The 27,437-nt window shown below is 36.6% G+C and overlaps 2 protein-coding genes across 2 annotated transcripts in view; one reads left to right on the forward strand and one right to left on the reverse strand.

Moving 5' to 3' along the window:
• Positions 1-27,437, forward strand: part of LOC128860929 (nuclear hormone receptor FTZ-F1) — a 158,960-nt gene that overhangs the window by 41,275 nt on the left and 90,248 nt on the right. The window lies entirely within an intron of this gene.
• On the reverse strand, positions 12,663-13,347 carry LOC128860931 (uncharacterized). Its single transcript, XM_054098731.1, has 2 exons — positions 12,823-13,347; positions 12,663-12,763 (listed from the first exon to the last, which is right to left on the reverse strand). The coding sequence occupies exon 1, from the start codon at positions 13,286-13,288 to the stop codon at positions 12,851-12,853; it is 438 nt and encodes a 145-aa protein (XP_053954706.1). The 5' UTR covers positions 13,289-13,347; the 3' UTR covers positions 12,663-12,763; positions 12,823-12,850.

Genomic DNA, 27,437 nt, shown 5'->3' on the forward strand with positions numbered 1-27,437 from the left:
TTAGATTGTGTTTTTATTGTTAAAAGGCAGTAACGGCAGACACTCTTCAGGCCTTGGTCTCCACTGCCGGTGCGGATTCAACCTTCGATGTCGTGGCAGCCGCGTCCGTGCCAGCTGAAGCAGCAGCACCCTTCTTTTTTCCACCACCTTTACCCTTCTTACTTGGCTGCAAAGGTGTAGCGACAAGTTCTTTCAGTTCTGGCTGGGCTATGCTATGCTCACTAACGAAGTACTCTTCCGTGAAAGGAATACCAGTAACCAAATTGACTCCGTTGGGCATAAGCAAAACAGTATGCTTAAATTGCGCCACGTATTCAGCTGGTTTCTCGTAAAGAACTTGGAAAGGTTCGATCATCTTGTGTGATACACATTCAACAACGCCCATACGCGCCTTTGTTTCTTCATCGAAATGTCTGATATTGAAGGGCATATTACCATATTTTCTTTTAACTTTTCATAAACTAGTGCAGATATTTGCTTTGAAAGTACGTCCTTCCTACTTGTAAGGAAATCAGAAATTGCTCTGTATGCCTGCAAACGAATGCTTGGAAAAAGATGGGGTCTTTAACCTAACCATACTTCATGGTTGTATAAGGCGGTTATCCGATCAATTTTATCATACGGATTGGTAGTTTGGTGGAAAGGTCTTGGAATACACAATACCAAACTACTTAGCAAAATACAAAGATCCGCTTGTGTAATTATCAGTGCATCTAGATCATGCCCCAGGGAAGCTCTTAATGCACTGACACATATCAAGAAGATGGCTACCATGAGTGGATTTGGGTTAAATGAAGCTGGAAGGCAAACATTTTCATGCCAGTCTATTATTGCGACAAACCCAGTATACCTCGGGGAGGGCGCTCTTTTCTATCTCGGGAAGAATGGGGTAAGGAACTTTTAGTAAATAACTTTGACACTGCAGTCTACACAGTTGGTTCAAAAATGGATTGTGGTGTTGGAGCTGTTATATATTCCCATATACTTAGAATTGCAAAATCTGTGCGTCTTCCCAATACTTGCAGTGTCTTGCTGGCGGAAGGACTAGTAATAGGGTAAACTTGTAGGTGCAATATCGCTATTATTTCGGATAGCCAAACAGCAATCCAGGCACTGGATTCAGTTACAACAACCTCTAAACCCGAGACTTCGGAACATTGAAGGAGACGAAAAAGCAGATGAACTGGCAAGAGGGGGATCTGCCATGAATAACGTTCTTGCAGAATCGGTATTCACAATACTGGGTGCAATCAAGAATGTAATTTCCTTAAAATATTTACAAATCACGGTATACTGATGGAGGGATCGGACACCATGCAAAATAAGCAGAACATTGTGGCTCACATACAGCCACAAACAAACGTCAATACTGACAAATATAAAACGAAATTACTCACAGCGGTGATAGAAGGCTTCAGGTCTATCGGGGAACAAGCACACAAAATGGGCATTCCTCACAACACACACTATCACAGTGTAAACTACCAGAAAAAAGGAAACGATTTTCCATTTCCTCTGTGAATTCACTGCCTTATGGAAGTAGAAAACGTCAACCCTTGGCACACCTCTGTTCGAGAGTGTCATACAACTATTTGGCTAACACGTCAGCAACCTAATAATGTTCTTAAGCCGCACAGACTGGATATAGTCATGCCGTAAATAACCGTTAAACAAGTTTTTAGCGAGGACGTGGCAACAAAGAGGTGCGAAACCGCTAGTTGGATTCTGGATGAACCATCACTTTAAGCAACCAACTTTTTTTTTTTTTTTATGGGCGTTGTGGTAGTACGCTACCCGCAAGTGGTCCTATGAGGGCGGGATAAGCGTACTATTTCGTCGAACCCCTCACCGCACGGGACTGCCGCCAAACATTACATCATGGGGAGAAGGGCAAATTAGACATTTTCATCACCTTCCTCCACAATGCCTTTTTCTGCTTCAGCACTTCTGAGTTCATACGTGATTTTCGATTTCATATTTGTTATAAATCTCTTTATCCATAGGGACAAGGAATGAACCCGTGACACGTGACGACAGATCTGAGTTACAAGTTATGCTGGAATTTTAAAGCTTGAGTTTTCGCTCTCTCCCGTTGATAACAGAGCCTTCGAGTACTATTTACTCAAAAGATGATCTTAATTAGAAAAATCTTCTATAACAGAAAATGATGGCACATTGTGACTTAAAAGGTATTTTGGCTATTATACGGGGATGTGAAGTAGGCGGTTCTGGAGCGTATATTTTCGAACAATTCAGGTCATAATAGACACATAAAGCGCTCGATGTAAGTTTCTAATAGCTGCTGGCTTTTCACATGACCGCTATATTCTGTTAAAGTTTGAGCACGCCGATCGAAAAGCTCGGGATAAATCAATCGATTCAGGGAGAGTTTGACATACAGCATCTTACTGCTGAAAGCAAGACCTTTTTAGAATACATATGTATGTTTTAACACTTTTGGACAAAAAAAATTTGTAAAAAGGGCCCGATTATACCAAAATCAAAATATGATTAAAATGTGAAAGTATGTTAAAACATGTTTTTCGTTAAAATAGTTTTTTTTTGTTAAAATATGTTTTTCATAAATTTTTTTTTTTATGTTAACAATTGTTTTAATATACCTATTGAAAAGTAGGGGCCTAATTTTTTCAGTGTAGCGCGTAAGATAATCGTAGATATTAAATACTGGTGCTCTCTGAGCGTTTAGTATTGAGTGCGATTCTCTCTGGCAACTACTAAGTAGATATAGTGGGCAGACATTACGTTCAAAAGAAAGAAAAAGACAAAAAACAAATATTACAGTTAAGATAAGAAGGACGAGACCACATGCCTCTCAGGCATACATACATATGCACGTTTAACCGAGAAAACTGCAGTTATTCATTAGCAAATAGCAAATCAAAATCAAAAATACCAACACCAGAAGCGAAGAAAGACAATGAGCAAAAAGCGCGATAGCGATTATAACAATAAACGCAATATCAGCAAAGAAACAACAATAACAACAATAGCAATAACTGAAATAAAACAACGCGCAAAAAAATTACTTGTTACAGTACCTACCGAAAATGAAATCGAAAAATTAAAAAAAAAAAAACCAAAAAAAACAAAAAAAAACAGTAACAATAAAATCAACAGTCAAAAGTGTACGCAGTGATGTAACAATTTATGAGTGTCACCGCCGCGCTGCGTCACTGCACCACGGCCCAAGGGGCGCGCAATCAGGCATACGGCTGCTCAGCGTTGCACACGCTCGGTTGGACAGTTGTTTAACTTGCTCACGCGCCTGCCATGGTTTGTTGGTGTGCGGTGTGAAATGCGGTGAAGGGTGTAGGGGAGGAGGAAGTGTGCATTTTTTCTTTAATGGATTCGCTCACTATAATTGCTGCTGTTTGTCTAAATTTTCATGATTTATTTTTTGTAGTTCAGTTTATTTTTAGTTTTCTCGTTTTTTGGTTTTATTTTATTCTTATAATTCACATTTCTGCCATGCAATTGTATGTAGTATATTTAAATGCTTATTTGCAATTTGCTGTTGGAAGTATTTTTTGTTGCCTTGCCTTGCTGTTGTACTGTTAGGCTTTTTTGGGTTATTTAATTGTTTCCATTTCAAATTTTTCAGTCTTTCCATTTTTCATTTGATTAAATTAGATTCTGTAGCTTTTTATTTCGTCGTAAATAAACAAAATGGAATGGCAACAAAAAGCTGAACAAATATAGTATATGTACACATATGGCCGCTAAAATAGGTACACCTGTGTTTGTTAAAACTCTAGCATTTTGGAGTACTACGTTTTATAAATTTCTATGTACCAGAATAATTAAAAAAAGACTATTAGACTAGATAAAAATTATAATAAATGTTTTAAATAATTATATATCTGAGAAAGGGATGTGTCGCGGCTCCTAAGTAATCATGGATGGATATTTGTTGTCCCAGGGATATGTAAACTAAGACTTGAAAAATCCTGGAAGATTGCTTTAATAATTCTGATGTATGACTTGAAGTTTATAGTTGATAATTTTGAAGTTTGCAATCACGAGCACACGTCGCTCATTTGCTGGAAGAATGCCAACAAAACACAGCACACGTTTTGTTTGCGGTGCCTACTGGATCCAAAAACACTTCAAAAGGGGATTTCTTTCCCCAGCCTAATATATACATATGTACATACATTTTTATACATACAGCCATGGACAGATAAATAGCACAAATGTGAACCTTATACATATGTTAAGTTCTTAGTACGAACTCTGCTTTGATCAAATCAATTTGTTTGTTTACATTTATTACCGTTATAAAGCTTACATTTATGCGAGGAATTTACCTTTTTTTTCGATGGAATTTTTTGCGTTCTATTTTATTTATGCTTATTGTTGTTTTGAAGTGGCACAAAAATGGAACATTTTAATTTATGCAGCGAAGAGTAAAACTGTAATATTGTTTCAGCGATTTTTAGCATAATTTTTTGTTTCTTAAATAAAATTGTAAAGTAATTACTAAAAATGGGACGTGGAAAACATGGCACGCCGGAGAAAATAGCTCTTATATGCCGTATGAGTCAAAACGGAAAAAACAATGCAGAAATAGCTGAAATGATGATATGCTCTCGGAAAATGGTTTATAATGCTCTTAATTTAGTTAAGAAAGACTATCTAAGCAAAAAAACAAACGGAAAGAAAACAAAAGCCGCGAAAGTCTGATGTTAATGTGGATAGAGCTATAATACGCAAGAGCAAAGCAGGTCCTTTTAAGTCGGCACAGCAAATAATGCTTGAAATAAACCAAGAATCTGGTCTACAGGTGCCCAGAAAGCTTGTTGGAAGTCGACTTAACGAAGCCCAGCTATTTGGCCGCATAAGCAGAAGAAACCACTCCTCTCAAAAAGACATTCAAACACAAAACTTGCCTTTGCAAAAGCCCACAAAGACAAATCTATTCCAAAAAATCAAGCGCTAAATCCTAGGTTCACAATAAAGACGATTAAACACGGCGGCGGAAGCATCATGGTTTGGGGAGCTTTTTCCTGGCTTGGTGTTGGGCCGATTGTACGCGTGGTGGGTAAAATGGATAGATTTCAGTATCTGGATATACTCCAGAATAAAATAGAGCCATTTGTGTTTGAGTTTATGCCATTAAATTGGACATTTATGCAGGACAATGATCCAAAGCATACAGCAAAGACAGCCAAGCAATGGTTCAGAAGAGAAAAAATTAATGTACTGGATTTGCCGGCGCAGAGCCCTGTTTTTAAACCAATAGAAAATTTGTGGAATGACGTTAAGGTCAAAATCGCTAAAAAAAAAAAAAAAAAAAAAAATTTTGATGATTTCTGGGCCGCAGTTGAGGAGGCTTGGTACTCGATTCCAAAGGGAAGATGCCACAAGCTTATAGAAAGCATGGAGCGACGGCTTGAAGAAGTAATGAAAAACAGTGGATATAATACAAAATACTAATCTGGTAAAACAATATTATTACTTAACTATCTGATTTCTTTACTATTTTTGCTTTTATTTGGATTTTTTAGGATGTTCTTTTTACGTGTCCAGGAGGTTTCGTGAGTTATCAACGTTCTCGTAAATTAAATCAGAACTGAAACTCTTTTTGACTATTTTTTTGTTTTAAAGTTTAAGTAAATAAGTTTTTTATTTTTTTATGGTGATTTTTTCCCAATAAAAAATAATTATTTAAAAACATATTCAACTCTTTGCTTTCAAACTCTAAATGTGCTATTTATATGACCATGGCTGTATATTAGATTTATCACACAAGACACTTGATTTTTTCAGAATAAAATGCAGGCTATGAGTTTCCATATTTATACATATAAAGTTTAGTATTTTAACTCTCGATACTTTGACTTTGGCAGCTAAAATAGCACCCGTGATATGTTAAAAATTTAGTTTATGGTTTAACATTTGCAAATACCCAAATTAAATTTATCATACAGTAAAAAATCAATCTGGCGTTAAAATTTCAAATTTGAAATTTGGTTGTTTATATTTATGTTCGAATACTTTGGTTTTACATGGCATTTGCTTGCTATCTGGTAATGGGCCTTGTAATACTGGCAAACTTAAAAAAAAAGTCAGTGCCGACGAATTGAGCACGCAGTTCTTTCTACCTTACTATATTTTTATCAGGATTCTTGAGATGTAATTTGGAAAAAAGCGTGGAAGAACCAAAATAACCTTTATTCCTCACAAGCCATAAGTGCTTTGCAGATGTGGGGACTGCCATGTAACATAAAATTGAAAAATAAATTTATTGAAAATATCAAAACAATTCTCTTTTTGCAGGACTTTTTAAGGGAATTCAAAACTTCAAGTTAAATATTTTATTAGCAAATTTCAGCTAAATTTTTTTTTTTAATTATAATTTAAATATTTTAAATAAATTTAAAATTTCTAAACATTTTTTTAATATTAGGCCCCTTCTATTCGTCAATTCTCTGCTCGCTACTTGCTAACGCTTGGCCTATGAACAAAAAATCGTTTGATATAAGTATGTTATAATATATATGTATTCAATATTCTCATTATAATCACAGAAAACATTAACTTCTAGCGTAATTAGATTTCGAAATAAAAATTCCTAAAAAGTGTTTTAAAAGGTTAATTATTAACATCTCTCAAGGCAATTAACATTTTGCAAAACTATTTGGTCAAATTTCCAAGTAATCCTAAGATGACAAAAAGGCCGATTATGAATAAAATCTTAGATTCATACATAGTTTGACCCTCATAATGAATGCCCACAATGTGGTTACTGAAAACAATTATTCAAGAAATTCAAAAACTGTTTCAAAAATTCATAGAAAAATCTAGTCCAAAGCATGCGAACTTATTTCAATGGCCAAATGGGTACACAATATGTATGTACATAAAATTTAAAAAATATCAAACCGAGTGCTCACTCACATTACAATACGAATGCAAGACATAACGAGCAATCAGTTGTTGCTACAGCTGGTTCGTGTTATTACTAAATAGCTTGCGGACTTTTGTTTTTGTTGCTGCACTACTACTCCATCGCTGTCTTACTAGGTATTTCGGTGGACACGTCTTCGTCGTCGCCGTCGCTATCGCCGTAACTCGCCATATTTTTGGAGCTCGTACAACTGTGTAGCAGACAAAACATGCTAGGCGGGATGGTGCGATGCGGTGTGGTGGTAGTGACCTACTTTACTATTTGCATGGCCTACTGCACTTGGCCAATTTTCTTGTTCGCTCATCGCTGAGACAGCACGATATACATACAAATACACTACCGAACGTTGAAAAAATGCCGAATACGAGTGTCATAATCAAAAATATGAATAATGCTAATTGTTGACAGAGTTTTTTTAGTGCTTTAGATTTATGTATGTATTGTTGTTGAGACACTAGTTTGTTCCGATTGTATTCGTTTCCGATGATTTTTTGTTTCTTTTTTGTTTTTTGGAAAACATTTGTTTTTGTTGAGAAGATTTTTTATGACCGGTTGGCGCCTGTTGCTACTGTTGTTTCATTTGTGCTCATATTTTACTTACCTGACTGCAGTCGCTATTTTCTGTCCACAATAATATGGGCACCAGTAATATGTAAATACGTGCGTACCATTTATGTGTAGGGGTATATAGTACATACATGCATACGAGTACCTACTATCTGTGAGGGGAAGTGGGTTTTGGGACGAATAGGCGAATAGATTAAATACGTAGGTAAGTAAGTAGTCGGTGGCAAAATGTGGGTGTACATGAAAAAGGTTTGTTGTTTCTTTTATGGTACGTCAGCCGTAATTTGACTCAAAGGTATGGAATATTCTCGAAATAGTGCTTTATTGATAACTGCCAAATGTTAACTCAGACGCCACAAAAGCAAGCTTTGCGCATCAAGTACAAGATCTACGAAACATTTACTTTAAAAAATGCAAAAGCTAGTCATAGATATTTGTTACAATAAAAACCCTCTGTAGTTTTAAGATCAATACAATTTCAAGTTTTTTTTATAAACCTAAATAGAAATATGTTGTATTCAGAAAACAATGTTTTCGATACACGAAGGTGTGTGTTATTAGACATTTTCTTTTCAAAAAATATGCTTCAAAAACGAAATTAAAATACATAGCGAAATACAAACACAATTCTTATAAAGATATCTGTTTTTAATGGATCCAACATTCCAAAAATGAAACATCAAATACAGCAACCGATTTTTTCGATATAAGCGGATAGGGCAACAAATCCAAGTCCAATGTTTTTCCAAAGGACTCACATAGTTTTTCCTCACTGAGCTGTCAATTAGTTTTTTGTGTCAACCATTTGAAATACATATGTATGTACGTGGATAAGTGAACAGCTGAGTTGCTTAGTGGATAGTTTTGTCAATAAAAGATGGATCGTAGGCGATAGATATGGGTATCAGCTGCCCTGATACAAAAAATAATGATTTGTGATGATCAACACAATTAATAAAATTTCGAATGTGTTAGTGATAGATATTAACTGTAATTTTCGGAAAGGTTGCCCTCGAATATTCCCCTAATCCCCTTAAATTATGAGAATTAAGTCGAGCAGTCAATCTGCACTATTTGCATTTAATTGCTGAGATAATCCCGATTAACGCTACCGTCTGTCTAGGCTATAATAGCATTTTCGTAAAAATGAGGCCAATTATTTTCAAGTGCTCATTAACGATTATATTTTGAACGAAACATCTATCACGGAAATCAAACAAAAGATTGGAAGGTGTTATGGACAAGACTCGTCACCCTGGATTTGGACCATTCACCAATGGCTTACTAAATCCCTGCTGTTAGTCGCCTAATTGATGCCATGATTGATGAAACTCGCGCTGTTTTGCTGGACGCTCGGCGAGTAACGATGCGCGAGTTTAATGAGGTCTTATCCCAAGGATAAGTGATTTCTTAGCCTCATGCCGTTCAATGCAATAATTGTCCAAGCTCATGGGTTCTATTTCAATTCATAAACGTACGAATTCTACTTACAACTGTTCTAAGTTTCAAATAAAGCTAATACATGTTTGCCTTCAATAAATTCAATATAATTTTGTTGTTGTACAATTCTCATCAGACTTTCGCGTAAAATATTTAGTTATTGCTATAAACGCTGAAAATCGATGTTCCTGGCTGGAGTTGCACACTCACAGCCGCTGCGGAGACTTACCTTGCCGGTAAACACACTAAGCTCAATGAGGACAAGGACCGAATGTTTTATTCCTTAAGATGCCCCTTCACGAAATTTCGGATGAATGAGCCACTTGGGCAGCACACCGCTTACTTTGTACACGAGCAAATCGATCTATTTCACATGGCAGAAGTTTGCTACTGACTAACAGTTAAAATTCAGTTTCTCGCAGTGAATAGTTTTTAGTGTCAAAATATTCAACTTTATTTTATAATTTGTTTTCGCCCGGCACAAACGCTGAAATTCCCCAAAGGCTTATGAAATAATTTAGAGACATGCCGTGTGCTTGAAATTAACAAGAAGACCTTTCAGCAAGCGATACACAGGGAGACATTGAGCTCTTATAAATAAAATAGTAAATGAGCTCACCTCCGTAAATGAGCTTAGCTCCCTACCGTCTTTAAGTCTTTTAACACTCCTCATCCATAGCTGAATCCAATTATAATTCCTTTTCGCTACACCCTTTACTTTATACATAGCTATCCAACCTCTTTGTTGCTATAGAGAAAGAGAACAGTCTTACCTGTTTTTGCTTCCACGCCAACCCTGCAAGGAAAAATACTAGTTGCAAAATGGAATACTACCACTTCATTTCTTAGCTCAACCAGTTCGTGTTCTATTTTCTTCCTTGTCAGCAGGTGATATTTTTAACACGGCGATGTTCTACGAAATGTCAATTGTCCGGCCATACATCAGCAAAATACCAGTTAAACTACCAGTTGTCACCAACCAAACAAAATCTAGTCCAGTAAGTTTTAGACCAGTTTAGATAACGCCCATCCATTCGATTCCATTTAAAGTCTTAAAGTATTATGTTTCATATTAAAAGTATATACAGAATTTTTATGTTCTTAATTACATGGAACTTCTTTCTGGTACAGTAATTGGGGAAACGTTCAAAAATTGGTTCGAACTTGCAGTTTAAATAAATCCTATAGAACTTGAAACAAATTCTTCAAAAAGCTAATACAAAAATAAAATTTAGAAAAATAATGGATAAAATATAAAATTCAAAATTTAAGGTATTCACATTAGGAGCATAAATAAAAATAATGCTACATAGTTAACTTTCGGATTCATGTTTTACGTATCCGGCTGATGCGAGGATATTTCTTGGGTGGCGTTTGTTTTTGAAAACCCGTTTGAATTCAATTGAAATGTTTTCTTGATTGCATTTCTGGTTAATCAGTGTTTAATTCATCTGCTTACAGCATACAAAAAAATAAAATTGCTTCAAGTGCTTACAAAAAACTCAGATATATTTCTTTTGACGTTTCAAAGCTTAAACTGAGCTAATGTAAGAATATTATAAATCCCTTTCTCGAATCTTAATGAATTGTGATGCGAGGCTACCTATAAAGCGAATAATTTAATTCAAATATTAATTACTTCTTGCCTTCATTTGATAGACTTGGATGTAGTGTTTATCTCATCTAAACTTAAACTTTCTTATCTAAATAAAAAAAAGTCACCTGATTTCCGGAAAAATCGATCATTTTACTACTGGTATTATTCTGGTCCATGACGAACTAGTTCGATTTCTTCTATTAAACACCAGCATCTGAATTAGAATGTTTCGATACTAGTTTGGCTTTCCCTGCAGGGACTTAGTTCTCCTTTCTTCATATGCATATACATACACTTAATACATACATAGTTTATAATTACTGTGCGATATCTAGTGAGACTTTTCCTTCAACAACGACCATCCTAATGCATCGCACACTCCGCATCTACTTTGAACAACTCATCACCAATGCTTTTATGAAGACTTTTATGAAAGCTGTAAATCTATATGTGCATAGCTATTATGTAACACAAATACATACATACGCCCACATATCCAAGTATATAGGCAAGTACGTACCATGCGCTATAATGAGTTAGGTAGGTAGTATAACCACTCGGCGCACTTCCGCCTCTGGCGCGCTTTTCTAGTGAAGTGTGCGTTTCCGTTTCCTTCGCATGCCACACACACATCCACACATATGTACATATATAACATATATTGTAATTCACATATCGCATAGAACGCATTTCATTTGATATTTAAGGACATTTATTGCATTTTCTTTCGTTCAGCGAATGGGCTAGTCACTGTGTGAGTGTGTCGAAATGGGGGCGGTGGGAGTGTGTAACGCGGATAATGCTCGTAATAACACGCATTGAAAAAGTAGGTCAACTCGTAAAATGTAGGTCACCTAGATGGCAAGATTGCAATGCGGCAGCGACGATTGCAGCAGCAACAACAGCAACAGCAAAAATGTTGGCACAGTGGAAATTTTGAAGCAGCACTTATGAGTGCATATTGCATGTGGCTGTTGGCTGTTGGCTGCGCTGTACCTTGGCGATTACTGCCGCTGATGGCATGTCGTCACCAGTTGCGCGGCGCTTCAATATGAAATACATATCAATTGCACCTAGGAGAGATTGCTGTGTGCACTTACATACTTATTATTGATTGAAGTGCATTTTAAATAATTTAAAGACCGTCAACATGTACACAAATATGTATGAAATGTATAGTACATATATAAATTTTAGTACTGATACAAATTATAAATTTTTCAGGCTAGGTACATAGGCATTATCACGTACCATCGTACCAGGTTGCGAACTGAACAATTTATAGTACTAACTCCTTCTAACGATTAATGTCAGGAGTTCGACTCTTTAAGATAGACAGAGCTAGAACTAGAGGAAATGATAGAGATAGAAATTGTGACAGAGCTAGAGATAGAGAGAGCGACAGGGATAGAGATAAAAATAGAGACAAATGTAGGGAAAGTGATGGAGATAGGATAGATATGGAGATAGAGATATAGAGATGAAGGTAAATATAAAGAAAGCTCTAACACTAGAAACTGTGAAACCAGCCGAAACCACCTTAACAATGAATATACACCAAATTAAATTGAGTATCTTATGAATGCTATGATCGGACCTAGGCGAAATTATTAAAAGTGGTAGTTGTAGGCCAGCTGATTTTTTTTCTTTCCCGTGTACATTCGGATGTCAGTACAAAATTGAACTACAAAAAGTATAACTTACATACCTTCAAATTTGTAAGTTGAAAATTGATATTTTGTAATGAATTTAAATTCAAAATTTATTATGAACATTTTAAAATAATTTCAACATGTCAAATTAATTGATTTTTCTATTTTGCCTCTCAACAATTAGTATGTTCATAGAACATTCCTTTTCGTTATTTTTATTTTCGGGCTAAGCCAATAAGTTTAGGACAATAAGGTGGTTACGTAGCTTTGGTAATGCTTATCAGTTCTTTTGAAAGGAGATTCAGTTGCTCGCCCGAGCTCATCAAAAATAAACTGGCACGCTTGGCGCGTGAAAGAAGGGAAACTTCTAAAGGAGAAATGCTCCGAATTCAGACTACCCATCAGATATCGGAAGAGCTCTGTTTAGTTTTTAACCGATTATTTTACAGACTATCTAATACATACATGTAAGATAATATATTTAGTAAAAATGTTATTCAATAGTTATTTCAACTTTAAATTAAAAAGATGGTGATTAAAAAGATGAAGTTTAGTACGGCACGTCTGTTTGGGCAACTGAAAAGAACGACTTTATATTAGCAAAAGCGCGCACACGAAAATACGACTTAACTCACCGACAACTTAAGGCGAACTCCTTTCTGCCTACTCTCCTACATTCGGCCATTCGACAATATCATCCGTCTCGGATAGATCGGATTCATCCCGTTTCCACGGCTTCATATAGTCACAACTCGTTGATGTTGCATTGGGGCCTTCAAAGTCTGCTGCCTTCTTTACATCGTACCTATCGTTTCGTTTGACCCTGATCACCTCATAAGGGCCCAAGTACTCGTTGGCCAACTTTTTCCCTGCGACAAATTGTGACCGTTTGATAGCCACTAAATCTCCCAATTTGTAGATTTGTTTGCATTTACGACGTCTGTCAAAGTTTTCTTTGTATTCTTTCTGAGCGTATACGATTTGTCTTCTTACATTTTCTCTCATACTGTCACGATTAGATATTAAAATATCGGCTGTTTCACTTTCCACCATATTATTTATGTTGACATCCATTGGCGTTTTCATTTTCACACCAAACATTATTTCAAATGGTGTGTATTTCGTTGATTTATTGATGGTACTATTGATGACTCTTTGCACTTTGCCAGCGTATTAATACCAGGCTTCTGTACGATCTGCTGACAACTTCGAAATAACATTTATAACAACTCGGTTCAATCGTTCGACTTGGCCATTGCCTCTCGGCACACCCGTTGTTGTCAGGACGTGTTCTACTTTTTCTGTCTGACACCAGTCTTTAAACGCCGTCGATGTAAATGCTGACCCCTTATCACTGATAATGCGATGCGGTGCTCCAAATATGTTAGCCCATTCCGACATTTTTCTGATTACCTCCTCTGCAGATGTTGTTTTTGTAGGGTACAACCTAGTAAATTTGCTAAATCCATCAACAACGATTAAAATATGCTTGTACAATTTTGCTGTTGCATCTAAAGGTCCAAGGTGATCGATGTGGATTGTCAGCAGTGGCGCATCTCCCTTATCAATGATATGCATTTCCCCTTCTTGTTTCCCAAGCTTCTTGTTGAATAAAATGCATTTGATACAATTTTTAATATATTTTTCAACTTTTTGGCGTAAATGTGGTATAAAATACCTTTGTTGAACCGCATTAACTGTTTTATCAACCGCAAAGTGCCCTTTTTCGTGCTCTTCTCTAATAATTTGTTGCTCCATTAAACGTGGTACAGCAAGCAGTAGTAAACCATTTTGACTTTTGAACAAAATACCATTTTTAACAACGTAATCTTCATAATCTTGCGTTTGTAAAATTTGCTTCACGGCTTTAAAATGTTCATCGCTTGTTTGGGCTAGGCGTAGTCTAGCACTTATTTCGTCAATCATTAAAACACTCGCTGGTGCTCTACTCAAAGCATCCACGTGCTTCATCGAAGTTCCTTTACGGTGCTCTATAACATATTTATAATCTTCAAGATATAGTATCCAACGTGTTACGGCGGGTGGTAACTCTTTTTTAGTAGTAGTGCTCTTAAACGCTTGGCAATCTGTGACTAATTTAAACTCTCGTCCCAGAAGATAGTGACGAAATTTCTGTACAGCATAATATGCAGCTTTTATTTCAAGGTAGAAGCTATGTAACTTACTTTCTTCAGCAGTATTTTTTCTACTCCAATAGTATATAGGATGCAGCTTTCCATCGAATAATTGCAAAAGAATTCCTCCAAGACCATCCTTCGACGCATCGGTATGAAGCTCCGTTGGTGCTGACGGGCAAAAGATACGCAAAACTGGTTGACTAGTTAGTATGTCTTTTACTTTTTCAATGGCTGTCATTTCTGCGGTGCCCAATACGAATTTGGCCTCCTTCTTCAAAAGGTCTGTGAGTGGTTTGGTGATTACAGCAAAATTTTCAACGAATTTCCTAAAGTATCCAAACAGTCCTAACATTTGTTGCAGCTGTTTCACGTTTTTAGGCACTGGGAACTTTCGTATGGCAAGACATTTCTCTGCATCAGGTGAAACACATCCGTTTTTTATTAATAATCCCAAATAAACTACATCGTGCTTTAAAAACTTGCATTTTTGCCATTTAATATGGAGACCATACTGTTCAGCCAAACTTAATACTTTCTTCAACTTCTCTATACCTTCTTCTTCATTCTTCGAGGGCACTATAACGTCATCCATGTACATCTGCATAACATTTTCTCTAATCAAATTACGAAAGATGTGGTTGACGAAACGTAAAAACATAGCCGGTGAATTACAGAACCCAAACGGTGCTCTGTTGAATTCATAAATACCATCGCGGGTAACAAAAGCGGTGTACTTCTTCGAACTCTCTTCTATTGGTACATGAAAAAATGCATTTTCAAGGTCCAAAGTTGTAAATATGCTTGCGCCTTCTAACGCTTCAATGACCTCTTCCATGAGTGGAACTGGGAAACGATCTTTTTGCACTATTTTATTTAAGTCTCGGAAGTCTACACACAAACGTTTTTTACCATCTGTTTTATCGACTATCACAACTCGACTACAATATTCGGAACTCGACGGACGTATTATTTTCTTTTGCAGCCAGTCCTCAACTTGCTCGCTTACAACTTTCTGTTCTGGCAATGGTAGTCTCTTCGGTAAATGTCGAATAACTTTATCTTCTGACAACACAATTTTCATACTCATTGGGCTTGTCACTTCGGTTTTAGGTGAATACTCTTTAACAATATTTTCTATTTGATTTTTGTATATTTTTGGCACTTCTAACTCTTTATTTTCAATCGAAATATTGTGAATCCAATTTTCATTTTCCGAAAGAAATTTTGTAAATCTATAACCACTTCTATCATAAATGTATTCGCATTTTCCGATAAAATCAAAACCTAAGATGACCTCATACTTAGACAAATTGTCTGGTACGACCAAGAAGCTATGCGCACAAACAAGATTATCAACAGTAATATTCGCTTCACACCTGCCGATAGCAATCACCTTTTTATTGCCATAACCCGAAAGACTGTCACTACATTTCTTTAGAGAACAATTTAATTTTTTTGCAACCGTTTGCTCAATTATAGAAATTTCTGCACCGCTGTCGATTAGGCAACGAACTTTTATGTTGTTAATCTGTACAGTCTTTTGCATGTTTTGCTGCTGCTCAACTGTATGGACCAAGTTTACGTCATTATTTTTTTGCGTACTTGATGGGCAATTTTTGGATATGTGTCCCGTTTTATTGCACCCAAAACATTTAGTTTGCTCTTTGCATTCGCTTCTTTTATGGTCAGTAGACCCGCAATTATAGCAATGTTCTCGTTTGCTCTTTTTGTTTTTATTACTTTCCGTTGCACTAGAATTTCTACCATTATTTGCTTTTGCTTCTCTTTTCGTTTCTATTTGTTTTTCATAAGCTTCAAGCATTGCTTTCAAGTCGTCAAAGTTCTTGGCAGCATGTAAAAAAGTTTTGTTCTCTGCTTTTTCATTTATTCCATCAATAATGTACCTAATGATCGAAGGGTCATCTACTTTGCCGAACGTTCCTAACCGTCGCATGTGTAACATATACTCATGCATACTTTCTGTACTCTTTTTGCGTCTCTCCTGCAATTGTTTGTGTATGTCGGCACTTACAAAGTCACGGCGAAATTCTCGTTCAACTTCTTTTCTAAGAGTATCATAATCAAAAACACAAATTGAATCCACGAACAGTTTAGCCGTCTTTGTCATCTTTTTGCGAGCGAAAACATATTTTTGATTATCGCTCCATTTCAGAGCTGCTGCACATTTCTCAAAATTCTCGAACCAGCTCTCCACACGCACCGGTAATTGACCATCGAAATCTCCGATTACACTATCAACGTTTTCTGTTGAAATTGCTGCTTGCTTTGTTTTTTGCTGCTCTTCTTCCTTCTGAAACTTCAACGTTAGAAGTTTTATTAGGTCGCCAATTTCAGTCATTTCTGCTTTTATTTTATTTTCTGATGTTTCGTCGTTGGTAGCGTCGAGAAAAACTTCGTCGTCGACTTCAAACTTCTCTTTTATATTTTCTTCCAGTAAATCGATCTCTTCTGTTGCTGACCTTTTTGCCCTTGCTTTTGCGCGCTGCTCTCGGCTTGTTGGTTTTGTCACTTGCAAATTGGATTCGCCTTTTTGCATAGACATAAATTGTACCGTTTATATTTTATATCAAAATATATATTCTACTTTTAGCAACTTTTATGATTTTAAGCAACTTCAACTTAACCTTCTCTTAACGTGTTTGTTCAACTTTAAAACACAATTAGGTCGACTTTAATAAAAATTAAAACTGCACGGTATTAGATTTTCCGAATTGGTTTTTTCAACTTATTAACCAAATTTTTATCAACTTTTATTCGCGACGGTTGAGCCCCCAAATGTAAGATAATATATTTAGTAAAAATGTTATTCAATAGTTATTTCAACTTTAAATTAAAAAGATGGTGATTAAAAAGATGAAGTTTAGTACGGCACGTCTGTTTGGGCAACTGAAAAGAACGACTTTATATTAGCAAAAGCGCGCACACGAAAATACGACTTAACTCACCGACAACTTAAGGCGAACTCCTTTCTGCCTACTCTCCTACATACATATACGACTAGAGTTAAAATGAAATAAAAAAATGAATGTTTAACATCCAACGATTTTGTATCGGGAATTTACACTAGCTGGCTTATGCAAGTAAGGTTAGGTCAAGGGCGCTTTGACACTTCTTTATTTTAGGGCTGCATTACGAAGGCGGCCGCCGTAGCCGAATGGGTTGGTGCGGAATTCACAGAGAGAACGTTGGTTCGAATCTCGGTGAAACACCAAAATTAAGAAAAACATTTTTCTAATAGTGGTCGCCCCTCGGCAGGCAATGGCAAACCTCCGAGTGTATTTCTGCCATGAAAAAGCTCCTCATAAAAATATCTGACGTTCGGAGTCGGCTTGAAACTTTAGGTCTCTCCATTTGTGCAACAACATCAAGACGCACACCACAAATAGAAGAAGGAGCTCGGCCAAACACCCAAAAAGGGTGTACGCGCCAATTAAATATATATATATAGAGATATATTTACGAAGAATGGAGACAAATGTTTTCCCCTTCTTGCTTATAGGTAATAAAAAGTACGTAAAGCAGCTAATTAGTCCTGTAATTAGAGAAAAACTACATTAAAACAAAACAACAAAAAGATTATTGTTTTCTTTCAAAGCAAATATAATATTTATTTAGAATATTTTCGATGTTTATCTAACAACACAAGAGCACGCAGAACTATGTTTTGTTACTTAAGTATGTGTTTTAAGTTAGTTCGTAGTTGTAAAACAAATATTAGTTAGATGTGAAACGAGAAAAAGTAAAAACATGGAGTCTCTAACCGAGTATTTTCATTACATTAAAAAGGAAATGCTACTAGTAAACAAAATAAGCTGTTATGTATATTTTTTATTACAAGTTTATTGGTTATAGTTTAAGGTTTGTTTACCTTAATATATAATACTTGGCCCTAATACTAGAAAGTGTTGGGAAAATATATTCACAGCGTCTTAAACAAATATTTCATACATATATTGCTATATAATTCATAAATTTACGTTAATCAAATGCAATGAGACAAATTGCGGAAAGAGACTCGTAGGGGTGTTGCAACGCTGCACTGATTCGAGCAGATGTAGGGACGTTGAACTTGCGCAGAAACCAAAAACCTATAAACCAGAAGTATTAAAAATTGTTAACTTCAAATAAATAACTACGACTTACGTCCCTTGTAGAAGGAAAGTGCGAGGACTTACTACAGTTGTACCACTTAGCTCTTCAACACACCTCCCGCTGCACTTACGCGCCTGTGAACTCTTGCAAATAAAAACTTTTAAATACAATTTATTTATAAATATTCTAACATAATTTACTAACTGTGGTATATGAAAGGTGACCGCGATTGTATTTGCAGTTCTAACAACCAATGAAGGAAAAGATTCAATTAGAATTTGTACAAATGCCTGATCGAGATTTACTTGCATGAGTATTCACAAACAAGTGCTGCCTGTAGCAGAAAGACAGCTTCGAATAACCGACTATAACCAGAATCAGGATATGATCGATCTAAATAATGAAAAACATTATTAATTTGCAAAATAATTTGTTTTCATTACAAAACTTACTCGAATGTTTCCAATTAAATAAACGGTTTTCACCGAATATGAATAAAGCAACGTGTCAAAATGGAAACAGTGTTGCCGACCATATAATTTGCACCAAAAGTTTAGTTTTTACTACAATTCAAAAGTTTTTTTGTGAAACATGTACTTTTTTTTACAAAGAAGCAACACGTTTTCAAATAAGGGAGCTGATTTGTCAAGAGGGAGCGAGGGAGCTTACTTACCTAACCTTCTATAGGGTGGGCCATGTAAAATTTGCTTTTTGAATCGGCTATAAAAAAACTAATCAATATTTTTTCAACCTTTTTTTTATTTTGAAGATTGAACATTGTGATTTATGAAAGAAAAATAATCTCGTTCAAATGACTGCCACGACTGGCTTTACAGTAGGCCATTCGATCAACCCAATCTTTAAGCACATTTTCGATTGTTTGGGCTCCAATTTCATGAATGGCAACTTCGATTTCGTGTTTTAAAGCATCAATCGTCTCTGGATGGTTCGCACGGCTCCCCACAAAAAATAGTCCAACGGGCTTAAATCACAGCTCCGAGGCGGCCAATTCATATCGGAATTTCGGCCGATTATTCGGTTTTCAAAAACGGTAGCCAAAAGTTCGAGTGTAACTTGGCAGTGTGACAAGTTGCTCCGTCCTGTTGAAACCAAATGTCGTCCATGTCATCCTCTTCAATTTTTGGAAACAACTCGTTGAGCATATCACGGTAACGCTCGCCATTTACTATAACCGCGGCTCCTCGCTCATTTTCGAAAAAAAGGGTCCGATGATGCCGCCAGACCAAAAACCGAACCATTCAGTGACTCGTTGTGGATGCATTTGCTTCTCTACAGTAACGTGTAGATTTTCTGAGCCCGAAATCTGACAATTGTGCTTATTGACGTAGCCACCGATGTGAAAATCAGAAAAGAAGAAGACTCACCACTTTGGAAATAGGTTTTCAATACAGTGCACTCGCGATAACTCGAACTAATTAAAACAGGCGCTGTTCGATTTATCGAATTTGTTCGACTTATCAATTGAGTGTGCTATGTTAAAAAAACAGTCATCGATATCGATTTTTTTCAATTAAATTTATTTATTTATTTACATATGGATATGAACATGAATATGTTTAAAATAATTAATTCGTTTCAATACTTTTCAACAAATATTTGGCAGTCTTTGTGTCAGTTACACAAAAAAAGTCAGCTTTAACAGAAAAGTTAGGCCGAAAAGAAAGTTGTAATGTGTGTTTGTCTTTTCTTGCCTGCAGCAATGTTGAATATGACTTTTTCACGCAGCAATTGAAGAGTGTTAACCTTTGCGGGGCTTACTTGTTCAGTTGTGGCCCACTGAATTTCCTTATTGAAAGAGCTAACTGCCTCCTCAGATGATATCCGCTCACATGTCTCAGTTGTGTTGTTTAACTCAGACTCAGAATCACTAGATTCAATTATTACTTCTGTGTCGGTAAATTCGGCACCATCATTCCATTTGTTAACATCATAAAGCGTAAATTCGACCTGTAAATTATGTTTTTCAAGATGAGTCCACTTATTGGGTAATTCTTTTTTCTTTGGGACAGAAACCATTTGTATAAAGCGGCTTTCATTTTAGGAAACTCAGAAGCTTTTAAAGTTCTCCTCTTCCCAGGACCCAAAAACGTGTTGTTTACTGCTTTTAAAATTGCCTTATCTTTCTTTTTTATAAGACTTATGGTGGACTTGGCTACCCCATATTCCTTCGCTAGAGAAGTAACACTACGTCCACGTTTAATTTTGTTAAGGACTTCAGCCCTCTCTTTTAATGTTAAACACTTCAACCTTTTACGATCCATTACTCACGTGCACTGATATACTACAAATGACAAATTTAAAGCAATTTGGTCAATGCAAGATGTTGTTCCCAGAAAACTAACGGGATATTAACATCGAAATATTCATATGGACAATACACTAGTATACATATAATTTATATACATATACTATTACATATGTATGTATGTACAAAATGTACATGTTTGAAAAGAATGTGTGTACAAATAAATTTGTTTTTTTGTTCGAGTTATAGCGCTTTAATATTGTTCGAGTTACAAACTAGTCAATGGGGAAAAAAATGTGTTCGAGTTAGCACGTCGTTCGACTTAGCGGCTATTCGAGTTACCGCGAGTGCACTGTATTTCCCAATTTTGTTCAAGCGTATAGCGTCCTATTTCGTAAATGTCAAACCTTTAAGTAAATTGACATGTGATTTGTGTTACCATTCTCAAAAAAATAGGTGATTCAAAAAGCAAACGTTATATGGCCCACCCTGTATAATTGAATCATGAGGTTAGGTTAGGCTATGGTGGTTTTTTTTGCAGCTTCATGCTATAGGCTCGTCTTCTAATATTTCTCTGCCGTTATACCAGTGGTATGTGTGGCATGCTCTCAGGTTCCTCTAAATGTTGCTTAAACCAGAGCCGTGCATCAATCATTACGCCTAGACAGTATTTCATGGTCACCTATTCGCAATTTCATGAACTCTTTTTTTTTCTTCGCGCAGTTACGAGGACCGCTTCTTTTTTCTACGGCCAACTTCAGCCCCGTTGCAGAAAGAATTTCAATTTTTAAATTTTTTGTTTTAAGGGGGTATTCTAGTGTAGAGGCATGCATTTCGCCCGGTTTTTGAAGCGCTGTACAAAGGAAACAAAAAAAATGTATTATACACAAATGCATTATACATTTTTTTATCATTTGTTTATTAATTATTACATTAAAACCTAACCCAGAAAAACTAACAAATTAAAATTGACAAAATTATGCGCAGTCAAAGTAAGAGGTCCAAAAAGAAGAAGGTGTCCTGCCGTACATGATTCCAACCCTTCAAAATAAAAACCATACGGATTCTTACATATTATAGATGCCGCTATCAAATGAACCTTCGACAAGTTAAAAAAATTGTTTTCACAATATGGCGGCTGCTTGAAAAAACAAAAATTTTTTTACATAATTTTTTAACAATTCCAATTTTTTTAAATACTAAATAAAGGGTTCTAGTTTCGAGCTAGGATCATCCGATGAAGGAATGTATAAAGAACATCCTCTCCAAATTTGAAATAAATCGGTTCCTTAGAACTCGAGATATCCTTACCCCCTGCTCAAAAAAGTTATTTTGAGAAAAAAGTCTTTTGTTGAGTTGAAGCGGTCGGATCGGAATCGATGCCATGTCACCAAAAAGGCTATACCCCTGAAATAATGGAATTTTAAAAAGTCCTCTTAATGACATATTCTTAAATGTCTAAACTTATAAAATATGCAAAAAAAATCTCGATTTTTTCAAAATTCTATACTAAAGGGTTATTTTTTAAGAGCTATAGGAAAGTTTTTCAAAAAAACACACGTAAAATTCAGAAAAATGCATGCCACTTTTATTTAAATCGATAGTACAGTCCGTATAATTGAATGTTTGAAGATTATTTCATGTAAATGTTGACCGCGACTGCGCTTCAAATGGTCCATTCGCTTAGTCCAATTTTGGCATACTCTTTCCAATGTTTCGGCCGCTATCTCACATATAAATGCTTTAATGTTGTTATATCGCACGATCTGGGTGGCCAATTAACAGGTCCCGAACGTGAAATAAAATGTTCACCGAACTCGCCTTTCAACAAGTCCATTGTTACGCGTGCTGTGTGGCATGTGGCACCGTCTTGCTGAAACCACATGTCATGCAAGTCGAGCTCTTGCATTTTGGGCAAGAAAAAGTTGGATATCATTTCACGGTAGCGCTCACCATTCGCAGTTACGTTACGATTCGCAGCATCTTTGAAAAAGTACTGTCCAATGATACCTCCAGCCCATAAACCGTACCAAACTGTGGCCTTTTCTGGATACATTGGTAGCTCTTGCAATTCTTCTGGCTGATCTTCACTCCAAAATCGACAATTCTGCTTATTTACGTACCCATTAATCCAAAAATGAGCTTCGTCGCTGAACACAATTTTTCGACTCTAAACTTTCTTAACAGAACACGCATTTTTATAATAAAATTCAATGATTTGCAAGCGTAGTTCGTTTGTAAGACGATTCATGGTTAAACTATACTCGTAGACCAAACTGAAGATGTTTGACAGTGAAACAAAACACGAAACGTGCGTGGTTTAAACCAACCAAAAAGATAATAACTAAAAAATCACCCTCTAGAATACCCTCTTAAATCAACATCTAGGCGCGTCTTTTACAGTACCCTTTATTAAATACCACCATCTGAACTAGAATGTCTCCTTACTAGTGTGGCTTTTCCTGCAGGGTAGGTACAAATTTGTGTAAATATGCGTGAGCTTTTGCATGTGCGTATGTATTTAAATACAAATGTACGATTCACACGAATAAACGTGTTGTACACTAATTGGTTGGAAACTTTTCGATTTCATTATTGTGAAATTTATAAAAAGTCAGACGAGTCTGAAAAATTTCAGGTACACAGAGCAAGTCATTGAAGGAAACACGTGTTGCGCCTCGATTGTTAGTTGCTTACTATGTCAAAGTGTGTCTGCCATGACTGACAGTCGTCGGTAACTATTGGGAAACATGGCAAGCTATTTCTTTCTGTACCTAAAGGCCATACAGGGCCTTGTTGCCAAGGAGTGCACGCAACGCCGATCTAACTCAGCGCCATGTAAAGCATTGCAGAGAAACGCACCGCTGGTACTGAGGAAATCTGCGAAAATGCGCTCACACACTTAAATGCAAACAACAAAAAATGCTTGTTTAATTTCTATTTAATTTTTTTCCTTCTTTCGCTCAAAATTCATGTTGGGCTAGGTTATAAACGAATTGTCGAATATTATCGCTGCTAACCGCTTTGCTCAACCGACTGCTGCGAGCGGATTGTGAGTGGGCTTCTCACGCCGCTCACGCACATTTGCATGAATGTCGAACGATCGCTGTTGTGTGCGACGTCTATGCGTAGCAGTGCGTGCGCTAGAGGCTAGCACTGTGTGAGGCGCACACACATACATATGTATGTATATTAAAAAAATGTATATTTGCGCAGCGCTCGCAGTTGACGGCGGTAGAGCCTGCGCTCACTAAAAAACTCTTTAAATGCTTTTGAACGCCTGTGGCGATTACATATGAAGCAGCGCTGAATGTTGGAGGGGTGCGAGAATACTCGGTAGATGGATTTGCTTGCTTGCTACTCGACGATGTTTGCCGATTGCGTCGATTATTTCCACTTTGTTTATATAATAATAATCAAAAAGCTCTACAGCAGTTTTCTACTTTTCGTTTTTCAGTTTTTGTTGCTTCGTAGTTTTTTTTTGTTTTTACTTTTGCTTTTTACTTGTTTCGTATCGCAAAAGTAGGTTAGTGGGTCACCATATCTAACAACAGCTACAGCAACAGCAACAGAACTAAAACTTGAAGACTCACGCGCAATATGGCAACAAGCATGGCAACAACAATATAAGAAGCAACAAAAACAAAAATAATTATAACGAAAAAAACAGAAAATCTTATAATAATAATCATCAAACTGACTTGGCTTGGCATCAGCTCCAATGCATGCATATATGTGTATGTATGTGTATATGTAAGTATATGCTTCAGCTGCAGCTTCAACTTTGGTTTTGGCTTGGATTTCAAGCGAGTCAGCGAAACAGCTTAGTACTGGGCGACAATAGTCATCAGCGGCTTAAGTTAAATATATATATGTCCATCCATTGAACATGTAATAGATACATGTATATATGTATGGGTATATACAATCGTACATATGCACATCCGTACCCACTTTGTATATTTGCAGTTACTAGAAGATTTCCCTCGTTTCAACACCTTTTTATCTTCTTCTATCTGAGAAATAGTGGCACACATACATTGGTATATACATAGTATGTTTATGTGTGTGTGTATGCAAATTTCGTAAAGAAGTTAAGTAACTTTAAATTTAAAATATTTGGCATAAAAAGAACTGCAACTATTGAGGCCACTAGGTGACAGGGTTGATTGTGAAAATGTGCAAAGGGTTAATGGCAGTGCACTGGAGCAAAGTAATGTGCATTTTCTATCTCTACATAAAATAACGTTGCAATAATTTTGTTTCGCTTTGATACAAATCTGTTGAGAAGATTATAAATCTATGTAAATAGTATATTTTAGAAAAAGAAAATGAGTAACTACAATTTTGTTATATATAGGGTGAACGATTCAAAACACCATAACTTTATTGTGTGAAATTAGTTTTCATTGATTTCAAAGACAAAATTGTTCAAAAATGATTACAATTTTAACATATATTCACTTTAGCTCGATATGACCACCTTCTGCCTTGACTATAGCCTTCAAACGGTCAAAAAATGAGTTGCGTGCTGCACGAATGTGGTCTTGAGGTATTTTGCCCCATTCTCGTATAATCGCTTTCTTCAGCGCATCCATACTGGCATATTCATTAGTCCTCACCTTGCTCTCCAAAATGGACCAGATGGAATGGTCCATCGGATTTGCCATTGTGTGACGAAATGAAGTGTGGAACATGATTTTTTAACCATTCTTGGTTCACACGAGCTTCATGAGACGGTGCCGAGTCCTGTTGGAACGTCCATGGTCTACGACCGGAATGTTTGCGTGTCCACGGCTCTAAAGCAGCTTCTAAAACATTTTCCCGATAATAAGTCGCATTCACTTTGACACCAGGCTCGATAACAACGATTAGATAGCGCCCATCAGCGGTCACTGCGGCCCAAACCATTACTTGCGATGGGAAATTGCTTCGAGTGGCCATACATAGGCTCAAATTCTCGTATGAGCGTTCGGTCAAGTAAATACGATCGTTTTGAGTGTTTATGAACTGCTCAATTGGGAAATTTTTTTTCATCAGAAAACCCAATGTTAGGAAATTCGCCACGTTCGTGCAAGCGCAACAACTCCTTTACTCTTTCGCACCGAACTATTTTTTGCTGGGGTGAAAGATCGTGTGCTTTTTGGAACTTGTAAGCCTTGACCTTGAGCTCATTTTTCAATATGCGTCGAATGCTGTCTTGCGATATTTTCAGTTCTTTGGCCATTTTTCTTCCACTTCGACGTGGATTTCGTTCAAGTCGAGCCTTCACTTTCCGAACCATTTCTGGCGTTGTTGCGGCATTTTTTGGGCCACCTCCATAGCGTTTTGCAATGCTACCAGTATCATTGTAACGTTTTATAGTGCGATAAACAAACATTTTATTCACTTTGAGGTGACTGAGCTCACGAACAATGGCTGGTTGTGATTTTCCAGCCAAATATAACGCAATCACACTATTACGTTTGAATTCCATCACCGAAAAAAACAAATTCAACAAAACTGAGACGCAAATGCTTTTGATGGCTTATAAACAATATATTGAGCTGCCATTAGAACAATTTTGACGTTGATGTCATTAGCTGTTTTACAGATACAAGCAGTGTGAAGTTGGTAACACTTCATATCGTTCACCCTGTATTATTGTAATCATAGTAAAAGCTGGCCTTGCATACACATTTTACAATTTTTATTTATGTTTCAAAGTCTATTTCAAAATAGTTTCAGACTTGTGCCAACATATTCGCTTCCATTTGTTAGAAACGATATTAAATTCACGCATGAAGCGCACAACACTCAGACAGTAAGTCCCGATTTGCACACAGAGACATCTGGAAGGGAGACACTGGAAATTATCTTTCTCTCTTTTCGGCATCATTCGTTGCTTTTGAAGTTTACGTCTTTAAGTTTGAGAATACGAATAAGCGTGTCGCCAGTAGGGAACGCGTGTCGGCAGTACGTGGCCACTCTCTTTCCCGTCCGTTATTCTGCTGTGAACAAAATGCTTTCCTTCCAAATGTTTCCCTATGTAAATCGGGACTAAGAGTTTGTCCATTTGGAAGGAGTTCATAGTGCACCACAAAGCGCTATTCAAAGAAAACTCCCACAAACGTTTGTCCTCCGAATGCATTTATCGCAGCTCAACACCGCTCTTTTCTATTATTTGGTGTTTCATGCCCGGAGATTTGAACCCGGGCATCCTAGTCACCATCATTTGGCGCTACAGCTCTGTGTGAGCTCTGAGAAACAAAATTTGCCCATTATTTACTAAATACTTCAGAATAAAACAAGAAGACACCTATTCTGACCTGAAAAAAATTCAAGCGGGAGTACCACAAGGAAGTGTACTAGGACCAATCCTATATCTCCTATACACTAGTGATATCCCTACATTTACAAATAATACCGTTGCTACGTTTGCTGATGACACTGCAATAATGGCCACTGGTGAAAACAACATTGAATCAACAGAAAAATTACAAACAGCCATTACTGAGATACAGCGCTGGACAGTCAAATGGCGTATAAAACTCAACGAAACCAAATCTGTGCACGTCGACTTCACTAATAAAAGAATCGACCATAAACCAGTATACATCAATCAACAAATCATTCCGTACGAGAATTCAGCGAAATATCTTGGCATGACCCTTGACGCAAAACTCAGGTGGAAACCGCATGTCAAGAAAAAACAAGAAGAGTTGAAAATAAAGTACAGAAAGATGTACTGGCT

Source organism: Anastrepha ludens, chromosome 4 (genome assembly GCF_028408465.1).
Source record: "Anastrepha ludens isolate Willacy chromosome 4, idAnaLude1.1, whole genome shotgun sequence".
NCBI lineage: Eukaryota > Metazoa > Arthropoda > Insecta > Diptera > Tephritidae > Anastrepha > Anastrepha ludens.